General features: G+C 48.3%; 1 protein-coding gene across 1 annotated transcript in view; it reads right to left on the bottom strand.

Moving 5' to 3' along the window:
• Positions 1–6,780: 6,780 nt before the first annotated feature.
• Positions 6,781–12,347, bottom strand: part of LOC119976468 (zinc-binding protein A33-like) — a 99,174-nt gene continuing 93,607 nt past the window's right edge. Inside the window, exon 8 of the mRNA XM_038817006.1 lies at positions 6,781–7,993. Within this exon, the coding sequence (XP_038672934.1) occupies positions 7,446–7,993 (548 nt within the window). The 3' untranslated portion in view covers positions 6,781–7,445. The remainder of the gene's footprint in view (positions 7,994–12,347) is intronic.

Raw genomic sequence — 12,347 nt, 5'->3', positions numbered from 1 at the left:
AGCGCCTTTCACAACCTCTGGGTGACCCAGATGTGTTAAAGGCCACAAAGTACTTCCAGTGTGGAGATACTGTTGTCATAGCAACATATAATTTTTACAGCTCAGAGAGAGGCCCTTCGGCCCATCGGGTCCACGCTATCCATCAAGCACCTATTTATTCTAATCCCATTTTTCCAACACTTGGTCCGTGGCTTTGTGTGCTTTGGCATTTCAAACACTCATCTAAATGTTATTTAAATGTTGTGTGGGTTTCCGCTTCTGCTACTCTTTCAGACAGTGAGTTCCAGATTCCCACCACCCTGTGGGTGAAAAAGCTTTCCTTCAAATCCCGTCTAAACCTCCTGGCCCCTTTCCTTAACCCCTCTGGTTATTGACCCCTCTACTAAAGGGGCAAGTTTCTTACCATCTAAGCTGTCTATGTCCTTCATTAATTTGTACACAGCAATCAGCCCCCCCCCCCCTCCCCCCACACACACCCCGAGCCTTCTCTGCTCGAAGCAGAACCCCAACCTAAACAGCCTCTCTTCATCGCTGAAACTCAGGCAACATCTTGCTGAATCACCTCTGCACATTTTCTAGTGGCAACCAGGGCTGCACACAGTGGTCTAACTGTGGCCTAACCAGTGTTTTATACAGCTCCATCATAACCTCACTGCCATTATAATCTGTGCCTCAGCTAATAAAGGCAAGTATCCTATATACCTTCTTAACCTGACCTGATACATTCAGGGATCTATGGACATGCACAGCAAGGTCCCTTGATCATCTGTACTTCCCAGGGGCCAACCGTTCATTGTGTATTCCCTTCCCTTGTTAGTCCTCCCAAAATACATCACCTCATGCTTAAATTCCACTTGTCACTTTCTGCCCAACTGACCAATCCATCTATATTGTCCTTTTATCTAAGGCATCCCTCCTCACTATTTACCACACCACCAGTTTTCACTCATCATACCCCCTACATTCACATCCAGCTCATTAATGTGCACTACAAACAGAAAGGGACCCAGCACCGATCCGTGTGAAACACCATTGGACACAGGTTTCCAGTCACAAACATCCTTCGACCATCACATACAATCATAGAATCCCAACAGTACAGAAGGAGGCCATTTGGCCCATTGAGTCCGCACTGACTCTCCGAAAGAGCACCCTAACCTGGGCCAAATCCTGCACCCTATCCCTATAAGGCACAATTTAGCATATCCAATCCACCAAATTTGTACATCTTTGGACTGTGGGAGGAAATCAGAGGACCCGGAGGAAACCCACAAAGACATGGGTAGAACGTGCAAACTCCAAACAGACTGAGGTCGGAATCGAACCTGGGTCCCTGATGCTGTGAGGCACTGGTGCTATCCACTGGGCACTGTACTGCCAATTTTGAAAAGATTTTTACTTCATTACATTGAAGGAAGCAAGCGAGTATAAACACCACTGTTGAGCAACAGTTGATGTGTTCATGAAGTGCAAATCAAAACGAACTGTGAACTCTAGGTGTGAAATGCAGATTCTGGAACACTATCAGTTGTCAAACCTTGGAGTGCCCTCTGCTGGAAATTTAGCTTTTGGTGAATTGGGCACTCTGAATTCTCCCTCTGTGTATCCGAACAGGTGCTGGAGTGTGGCTATGAGGGGCTTTTCACAGTAACTTCATTGCAGTGTTAACGTAAGCATACCTGTGACACTAATACCTGTACTAGGTATGGTATGAGTGTCCCCACCCTCCGCCATACCCACCCTCACTTGGCCACCAGCCGCCGGTGGGGTATCAAGCGGCCTATCCAAGGACAACGGCCACCCAGCGTAGTCACTATGGGGGTGCCAGGCGGGGGTGCAGAGCTTATCCCTGGCAAGGACAGCACCAGCTGGGATGGGTGCCAGCGCTAGAGGCCCCCACGGTGCCGGGCATGTATGGAGATGCGGGGGGGGACAAGTGGGGATGTACCCCGGAGTGCCAACCAGAGGCACCATGTAGCCCGGTAGACCTGGATAGACAAAGGGGTACACATCATGCTAACGTGTCACCCTTTCACCCTCTGCAGACAATGAATATTGGAATTCAACAGCACTGGTGACCTTCCTGCGGGTCGCCGCAGCCCTGGAGGATGCCCTGTGGCTGTACGAGTTCTCGAGGAGAAGGAGGTAGCTGCAGCAGCAGAGCGTGCCCCAGAGGACCAGGAGGCAGCTGCCCAGGATAGAGAGCTGGTCATCCAACAGGCCGAGGAGGAGGTGCCAAGGAGGCACCACATGAGGCCTCATGTATACCGGCAAAAGGGCAGCACAGTGGCGCAGTGGGTTAGCCCAGCAGCCTCACGGCGCCGAGGTCCCAGGTTCGATCTGGGTCACTGTCCGTGTGGAGTTTGCACATTCTCCCCGTGTTTGCGTGGGTTTCACCCCCACAACCCAAAGATGTGCAGGCTAGGTAGATTGGCCACGCTAAACTGCCCCTTAATTGGAAAAATGAATTGGATATCTAAATTTTTTTTTTTAAATGTATACCGGCACCGCCTGTCATTCGAGGACCTGCTGGACCGCGCATGCCATCTGTGACTCCGGCTGAGCAGGGAGGCAGTGCAACATATCTGCCAGATCATGCCACACATTGGCATTCTAATGGCCCGTTTCCCCAGAACAATAGGATTGCACTCAAGGAACTGATCCAGCCCCAGACTGATCGGCGCCACCCCCTCCTCTCCCCCCCCCCCCCCCCCCCCCCCCCCCCCGCTAAGATATGAGCCTCAAGTGAGGAAAGACTGGACAGATAAATTGTCCTCCCACTCCTGACATCGACCACAAGCTGCGAGAATCTCTGCACTTAAAAATTGGCATTTCTTGTTTCTCAAAATGTTATTTGAAAAAAAAATGAGGGAGTCACACATGGTGACGATCATAATGGGTAATTGGAGTAAGAAGAGAAAGACAAATAAAACAAGATATTAACCGAAGATAATAACAGATACTATGGGCGAAATTCTCTGAACCCCAGCAGGGTCGGAGAATCGCCTGGGGCCGCCGAAAATCCCGCCCCCGCCGTGGCAGAGATTCTCCCCCACCCGGGAAGTGGCGGTGGCGGAATCTCGCCACTCCGATCGGCGAGGCCCCTGCGGTGATTCTCCAGCCCGGATGGGCCGAAGTCCCGCCGCTGGGAGGCCTCTCCCGCCGCCGAGGTTTGAACCACCTCTGCAACGGCAGGATTAGCGGCGCGAGTGGGCCCCGGGGTCCTGGGGGGGGACGGGGGGTGATCAGACCCCGGGGGGTGCCCCCACGGTGGCCAGGCCCGCGATCGGGGTCCCCCAGCTCAGACTCCGGGCCAATGCCCTGGGTGCACGATTTCCTTCCGCGGCTGCCACGGCCTCCGCCATGGCGGAAGCAGAAGAGAAACCCAATCGCAGCCCAGACAGCCAAGTTCAAGACCAACAATTGCTACCTGATGGATGAGCCCAGCAGAGACAGAGCCACTTCTTGTAACCAGCCATGCGAGATTAGGATAAAAGCCTTATCCATCTGAACAGAGCTGGTAGCCCTGAAGTTAAGTATATGTTAGTGTAGATGTTAGGTGTAGTTTATCTTGTGGTATATTGTGTTGTGTTTGCATGTCGAAGTAACCCTTGTATGTAAATAAACTATCTTTGAACTTGAACTGACTAACTGGTTGTGTCGTCATTTGACCGATATACGGGAAAGCTTTGTGGTTCAGTAAGAGGAATATAAATACCCACAGTATTGGCAACGCTGTTGGGACATAAAATCATATCATAAAAAGAGCCTCAGTATCATATTGGCGACTCTAAAGAGCAACACCACCGCAGTCCAAAGATGTACAGGTTGAGTGAATTGGCCATGGTAAATTTCCCCTTAGTACCAGCGTCTGTGCAGACTCAATGGGCCAAATGGCCTTCATCTGCACTGTAGGGATTCTATGACTTGGTGTTGGGTCATGGCCGGAGAATCTCCAGCGAGGCCAGGATCGGGAATCGTGACACTCAAAACGTCTTGCAAGATTCAACGGAATCTCATTTGACATCAAAATCTGTTTCTCGCTGGACAATCCATTAGGCTCATTTAAATATGGGCTTGCCCAAATCATCAGGGGCCTGCTTCGCTAGCAAGACCTCAACCGGGTTCCATTTGGTACTGGTTCACAAAGTTGTGATGGCTCGTCGGGGGTTTGCTGGTGAGTTGAGGCTCTTGGGTGGCAGGCAAAATATCAGGGTGGCACGTTGGCATTCCTGCTGACACCCGGGCTCCTTGGCACTGCCAGCCTGCCATTTGGCATTGCCAGTCTGGTGGTACGAACCTGTCAGTGTCATGGTGCCCAGGTGGCACTAGCAGAGGCACTGCCAAAGTGTCAGGCTGGCAGTGCCATGGTGTCCAGGTGCCAGGTTGCCCTACCACGGGTCTGGCCTTGCGTATAAGGTGTGGGGTGAGGGGGGGCTCAAGGACCCTTGAAAAGGTAAGTTGGGTGAAATGACGGTGTAGTGAAGCCCCAGTGGGGGCGTGAGGGAGGGGGGTGTTGGCAGGGGGAGGCGGTGCGGGCAATCAAAATATTGGGGCTGCCTTTCCAAATGGTGCCTCGATCCGCGGGTAGCCTTCCTGCACTGCACAGCGCAGGAAATGACTTAAAGAATGGCCTCAATGCCGAGAAACTCCCTGCTAACCACCCCATTCAGCGAACTTTAACTTGAGTCCGCTGAATTGCTCCCGCTGTTTCCATTTTAAAGTGTTGCTGATAAAGCTTTTTTAAACAAGAAGTATGATTCAACAAAATTGGTGACTATTATGAAACTTTATTCAGTATCAGTGAGATTTGAAACAGTAGCTGATAATTCGTTTACATTGATTTGACACCATTTATGCTTTGAGTAAAATTCATGTTAACATATAGCCGAACCTCTGGCCTAAACCTCCGGCTCAGTCTCCAAGAATCTCTTAAAGTTTTCTTCGCTGATGGAAGACGGAGTCTGCACTCTTTTCAGAACAATATCCACAACTCAGAACAATTGCATTGATTTACAGCATAACAGTCCATTAGGTTAATACAACAAAAATAATACAATGGGGAAAACAGCAACTAATATTTGTATAGCACAGTTAAAGTAGCAAAATGTTCCAAAGTGCTTTACTGGAACCAGATAACGAACTTTCAGGTTAAAAAACATCGATATGTACAGACAATCTTCGGATTAGTTTAACAGGTAAGTTTTCTAATTAAGCATTTATCCCAATAAGCAACCACAGTGAATATCTTGGAAGAATCCCAGAAACACTACAGAAAAAAACATATTCATAAAATCATAGAATTTACAGTTCAGAAGGAGGCCATTCAGCCCATTGAATCTGCAGCGGCTCTTGGAAAGAGCATCGCACTTAAGCCCACGCCTCCACCCTATCCCCGCAACCCAGTAACCTCACCGAACCTTTTTTTTGGACACTAAGGAGCAATTTAGCATGGCTAATCCACCTAACCTGCACATCTTTTGGGACTTGTGGGAGGAAACCGGAGCACCAGGAGGAAACCCACGAAGACATGGGGAGAACGTGCAGACTCCACACAGACAGTGACCCAAGCTGGGAATCAAACATTGGACCCTGATGCTGTGAGCCAACTGTGCTAACCACTGTGCTACCATGCTGCCGTATTGTTCACCTCTCTGAATTGTCTGTGTATCAACAGACACACCTTCCACAAATATTCACTTCCTCCACCATTAATGCCCAGTAGAAGCCGTGTGTACCATTTACAAGATGCACTGCATCTTCCAAACCCACAATCAGAACCAGCTAGAAGGACTAGCAGAACAGATGCATGCAGACACCACCACCTGGAGGTTCCCCTCCAGGTCTCTCACCATCCTGACTTAATAATAATAATAATAATCGCTTATTGTCACAAGTCGGCTTCAATGAAGTTACTGTGAAAAGCCCCTAGTCGCCTCATTCCGGCGCCTGTTCGGGGAACCGTTCCTTCACTGTCACTGGGTCAAAATCCTGGAACTCCCTCCCTAGCAGCACAGTGGGTGTACCTACACCTCAGGGACTGCAGCGGGTTCAAGAAGGCAGCTCACCACCACCTTCTCAAGGGTAATTAGGGATGAGTAACAAATGCTGGCCGAGCCAGCGAAGCCCAAATCACCAAAAATTGAATGAAAAATAAAGGTGTTGTCAGAATTGTCGAGCACTGCTTGGTGGGGTTACTGAGACACACAGATCAGTCTGGCCTGAATTGTTGCTGAGACACAATGTCTGCAGCAGGGGGACAGGGGTGGTGCAGAACACTTTGGCAAAGGAACCAAAGAACAGTGGAGGAGGGTGTTTAACACAGCAGGTTATTTGGAAAACACTATCTGAAGGGTGGGGGAAGTAGTTTGAATAGTAACTTTCAAAGGGGAATTGAATAACAATGTTACGGTCAAAGCTATTGCCAACTGATGATTGGATGGTTGTCCGAGGCATCCCATCTGAAAGAGGGGCCTTTCCCACCACCCCTAATGTGGTGATGGCTGCAATGCCGGTGTAAACATTAGCACCATTTCTAATGTCTGCCGCTCAGTTTATCAACATCCTGGGGGTTACCTTTGACCAGAAACTGAACTGGACGCGCCATATAAATACTGTGGCTGCAATAGTAGGTCAAAGGCTAGGAATCCTGTGGCGAGTAACTCACCTCCTGACTCCCCAAAGCCTGTCCACCTTCTACAAGGCACAAGTCAGGATGGAATACTCTCCACCTGCCTGGATGAGTGCAGCTCCAACAACACTCAAGAAGCTCAACACCATCCAGGACAAAGCAGCCTTCTTGGTTGCTCCCCCTTCCACAAACATTCAGTCCCTCCACCTCCAACTCACAGCAGCAGCCATGTGCACCATCTACAATATTCACTGCAGGAACTCACCATGGTTCCTCAAGAAGCACCTTGCAAATCCATGACCGTTTGCATCTCGGAGGACAAGAGCAGCAGATAGTGGGAACTCCAACACTTGGAGGTTCCTCTCCCAGTCACTCCCCACCCTGACTTGGAAGTATATTGCCGTTCCTTCAATGTCGTTGGGGGACCATCCTGGAATTCCCTCCCTAACAGCACAGAGGGTGCACATACACCTTCAAGAAGGCAGCTCACCACCACCTTCTGGTGGGCAGTTAGGTACGGGCAATGAATGCTAGCCTAACCAGTGAGGCCCACATCCCGTAAATTAGTTCTTAAAAATTACACTGGTAGCAAATTTATAATCAGGGTCAATTCATTCAGAAATAGATTGTGTAGGAATCCAGAATCGAAAGCAAAGCCAAAATAAAGGAAATACTTTTGTTTTCTGGTCCAGGAGTCGAATAAGGATTGAATTACATTTCAAAAAAATAATGAATTGCTTCTATATTCTGAGGCCATCACCAATGAGGCAGGGAGATGGTGTTATGGGATGGGTGAAATTATGGGATGGGTCTGCTAGTGACCTTCAATCCCACAGATTGTCAGCGGGGGAGAGTTTTTCCCGCTGTCATTCACTCCCGGACACAAGTAGGGAAAGATTCTCTCAGTGAAAGTGTGGGTGAAAGTGTGGAGATGGGACATGTTGTCCGCATTGTAAAATGACACCTGTCCTCCCTTATAATCCAGGAAAACCCCGATCTTCCGGGGATTCACACTTGAGATGTGGAGGATATCAGAGCGGGAGGTGGAAACATATAAACTTTCAGTTCTAATCCACACAATCCAGTATCCACTCTCAGGAATCGTATCGATTTTTCCCTTTCTCCTGATAGACTCTCGGGCTACTCCGATCTCCCACCCAGTCTTGTTCCCCACCTCCACCTCCCAATAATGTCTCCCTGATGTGAATCCCTCTGATCCCAGGACACTGTACCAGTAATCAAATCTCTCCGGGGTGTCAGGGAGCGGCTGCTGTTTGTCTCCGAGTCTCACACTGGTCCGGTCCTCAGACAGGATGAGCCGGGGATTCGCTGTGTTCAGATCCAAAGTCAGAGAGGCTGGAGCTGGGGGAAAGTTAAAATAACACAGTCAGTGATTTAGAGAGAGCTGCGAATCGGGTTGATGGGAGAGGGTGGCAGTGAGGGAGGAGGGAGAGAGAGAGAGAGCAGGATCATGAGGAAGGGAGAATTGAGGGAGGAAGAAGAGGGATGAGAGCGAGAGATGGAGCAGGAAAGAGTCTGAAAGGTAAAGAGAGAAGGTGGTGCAAGAGCAACAGTGGGTCAGAGGAGAAATGGAGGGGAGGGAGAGTGGGTCACAGGAGAGATCAAGAGTCTGAACAACGGAAGAGAATAGCTACAGAGATTGAGAGATGAGTGTGAGTGCAAGTGGAGTGATAGAGCCGGAAGGAGACAGCAGATAGTGAGGGATAGGTGGTTAGACGGAGTGGGGAGAGAGCACGGGAAGGGAACAGGGAATGAGAGATGGTCAAGGAGGGTTGAGAGTGTTTGAGAATGGGAGGAGAAGGAGTGAAAGAGCAAAAAGAGTATGTGAAAGAGTGGGAAGGGAGAGACAGGAGAGGGGGGGGGAAGAGTGAGAGAGTGAGAGGATGAGGGGAGAGGAGGGTGAGGTGATGAGAGAATGACCCAGAGTCAGAGGGTGGCGGGGGTGGAAGGGGGGGGGGGGGAGAGTGATGTCAAAGGAGACAGAGTTTGGGGTGTGGGGATGCAGGTAGGTGAGAGTATACTCAGAGAAGGAGAATATTGAGAGAGTATGAGGACAAACAGATGTAGAAAGCTTGGTGGGCCACAGAAGAAATGGAGCAGAAATGGAGAGGACAGTGTGTGCAGAATGTGGAAGAAGTAAGAGGGTATGGGAAAAGTGAGGTTGAAGAGGGAGAGAGTGAGTGTGGGGTGAGAGGAGAGAGAGGAGGTGGAAGAGAGAGAGAACAGGAGGGTGTGAGTGTGTAGTGGAGTGAGACGGAGCATGAAGTTTGGGGGGGGGGGAGTACAGGGCAAAGGGCAGAGCAGAAGGGAGAAGAGGGAACACAAGGGTGGAAGAGAGCATGGGAGGTAGAGGTAAGAGCGGAAAGGAGGTGGGGGACTAGTGCAGGTCAAATGGGGAGAGTGCGATGGAGGGAGGAGAGGGCGGGTTAGAATGGGGAGAGCGTGAGAGAAGGATGAGGTGACAGATCTTGGGAAGGGGAGAGAGAGGGCACGGGAGTGGATGGAGAGTGTGAGATTTTGAAGAAGAGGGAGAGAATTCAGGACGAGAGTGGAAAGGGCAGCATGGGGAGTGGAGAGGAACAGCAGAATGGGGAGGAGAGAGTGGAAGCAGGGCACAGGAGAGTGGCGGTGTGGAGGAGAGTGTGAGAGGGCAAGGAAAGAGGTGGGAAAGATGGGAGTAGATATGGGAGGAGAGCGATAATGTGATTGAGTGGGAAGGAGCACTAGTCAGGGGTTGAGGGAGTTTAGGACAGGGCACAAGGGGGAGAAGATGAGGAAGAGGGTAAAGAGAGTGCTGGGTGAGAAAAGGAGAAATAGTTAGGGGAAGGAGCACCGACTGCAGAGAATAACAAGGGGAGAGAATGAGCTGCATTATTGAGGAGAAAGAGAGAAAAAAGAGAGGGGAGGGGGAGAAAGGGGTGGGGAGGGAGGGAATGAAAGGAGAGTGGGTTAAAGAGCTGAAAACAAGAAATGATGTGGGAGTATCTGCCCTTTATATCAAGGTATTATTTGACCAGTGTGGCATCAAGAAGCCCTGATAGATTTGAAGTAAATTGTCATTTACTTAGGTTGAGAACAAAGGAAGATGGTTACGGTTGTTGGAACCCAATTATCTCAGCCCCAGGCAGACATGGAAGAGCTCCTCAAGGTAATGTCCTGGACTCAGCCATCTTCAGTTGCCTCATCAATGACCTTCCTTCCATCATAAGATTAGCGGCGATGTTTGCTGAATATTGCACAATTTTTAGTACAATGTACAACTCCTCAGATATTGAAGTAGTCCCAATTCAAATGCAGCAAGACCGGACCAACATTAAGTCTTGGGATCACAAGTGGCAGGTAACATTCGTCCCACACAAAGGTGCGGGGCAATAACTATCTCCAAGAAGAGACAATCAAACCATCTCCCCTTCATATTAAATGGCATTCCCATTGCTGAATCTCTGTGGAAGGGAAATTTATGAGTTGCCAACTTAGAAGCATGCTGGGAAATACTTGGCTATATAGTTTCACACTGCTTTTGAACAAAAATAAGTAGGTCAGGTAACATAAACAAAATGCTGCTTAATATTTTGGTCTCGGCCGTATTATGATAACACATTGTCCTCCGAAAGATAACAAAATGTGTACTCGAGTTGTTTTTCACCAAGGGCAAGAACATACGTCCTACGTATTTCATCTTACGTACTTTCCAAGGTCTATTTAATATAAACATGGCTGTTTACTTCAAGCTGTTATTTCAGACTATAAAGATATGCTTCCTTCAATCGAATGTCAGAGTGTGGTGCACTGGCTATGCAGCTGGAACACTCTCTCCCCGCAAATATATTTGTGCAAATAAATTTCCTTAAATCGAACCACAAGGAATTTGTCTGTATTATAATTTCCACGACAATCCCCCAATAACAACATCCTTGGGGTTGCCATTGTCCAGAAACAATTGAAACTGTCTAATGAAAAAAATACTGTGACTACAAGAGCAGGTCAGAAGCTGGAGCCATTCCCAAGGCACAAGTTGGAAGGCTCCACTTGCCTGGATGAGTGCATCTCCAACAACACTGAAGAAGCTCAACACCATCCGGGACAAAGCAGCCCATTTGATTGCTCCCCCTTCCACAAACATTCACTCCCTTCACCACCGATGAACAGTAGCAGCCGTGTGTACCATCTACAAGATGCACTGCAAGAACTCACCAAGCCTCCTTTGACGACATCTTCCAAATCTGCTACCTCTGTTAGTACAAGGACAAGGTCAGCAGACACATGGGAACGTCACCAACTGGAAGTTCCTCTACAAGCCTCACTCACCATCCTCTCTTGTGTCATGGGAATGTCACTTTAAGAAATGCTTGTCTTCTCAAGTGGCTGCAGTGATGTCAGAGTGTGGGTGGAGCTGAGCTCTGGCTCTTTTTTTTAGTTTCATTTTGAGGAAAAGCTTGGGTGTGTCTGTTTTTTGGTTTCGTTTTAGTGTTGGAGCTGAAGCCAGCCAAAGAAGGTGTAATTTCGATCTCTCTGCCATCTAAAGACTATCTCTAGATCATTTAGTGAATTCGGAGTGATAGCTGCTCTCAGCAGAGAATTTAAACCTGGTGTGTCCTGTAAAAAGATTGTTGGCTTATGGATGTTAAAAGGAAAGTTTATGGGTTACTTAGAATGTTGTATTCTTTGGGGGTTATATTTGAACTAATGGTTGCTATGATGTTCACTGTTTGTTTTAAAAAGGTTAGCTGAGTTCATAGAATAAACATTGTTTTGCTTTAAAAATTACTTTTAAATTTCTGCTGTACCACACCTGTGGAGTGGGCTGTGTGCTCCCCATACTACAATCTCATAAAAGTTGTGGGTCAGGTGAACCCCATGATACACTTTGGGGCTCTCTAAACCCTGGGCCATAACACTTGGAAATATATCGCCATTCCTTCACTGTCACTGGATGAAAGTCCTGGACCTCCCTCCCTAACAGCACTGTGGGTGCACCTACACCTCAGGGACTGCAACAGTTCAAGAAGGCTGCTCACCATCACCTGCTGAAGGGGAATTATTAGTGATGGGCAATAAATGCTGGTCTAGCTGTCGAAACCCATATCAGCTTCATACGTTTGGTCTATTTTCAAAGCCCTTATCCACCGATCAAAATTACTCTGCTTGATCCTGTCAAACTCTATGTATGTTTGACCAGGTTCTTTCCTTAAATTTCTAAACCTTTGGCTGTAAGCTTCAGGCACTACTAAGGTGGATGTTTTTACCTCCTCATGAGGAGATACCGCTTCACTAGCTCCTCCTCACTAGCTCTACCTACCAACTTTGTTTGAATCCGTAATACCCACATGTCCTGTGGCCATTTCATTTGTTCAGCCATCTTCTCAAATGAAATAAAAAGGCTTCTATATCCTTCTCATCAAAGCTTGGAAAAATTTAAATAGATCCCCCCCAAACCTTCAACTATGACGCTCTTGCTCACCATCCTCATCACTATCTTCAGACCGTAAGTTTCTCTTTATTTCTGCCAATTTAAACTGACTTTCATGTTTCGTGGCCAGTTTCTGAAATTCAAAGTCTCTCTCTTTTTCTTTTTCCTCTCTCTCTTTTTCTTTTTCCCTGATCTCCCTTTCTCTCGCTTTCTGTTCTGCTAGAGCTATTCATTCTTTTTCTGTTTTCTCTCTCTTCTTTTCTTTTTCCCTCACCTGTACCTCCC

This window comes from Scyliorhinus canicula, chromosome 13, assembly GCF_902713615.1.
Source record: "Scyliorhinus canicula chromosome 13, sScyCan1.1, whole genome shotgun sequence".
Classification (NCBI taxonomy): Eukaryota; Metazoa; Chordata; class Chondrichthyes; order Carcharhiniformes; family Scyliorhinidae; genus Scyliorhinus; species Scyliorhinus canicula.
This window is presented reverse-complemented; position numbering and strand designations above follow the sequence as displayed.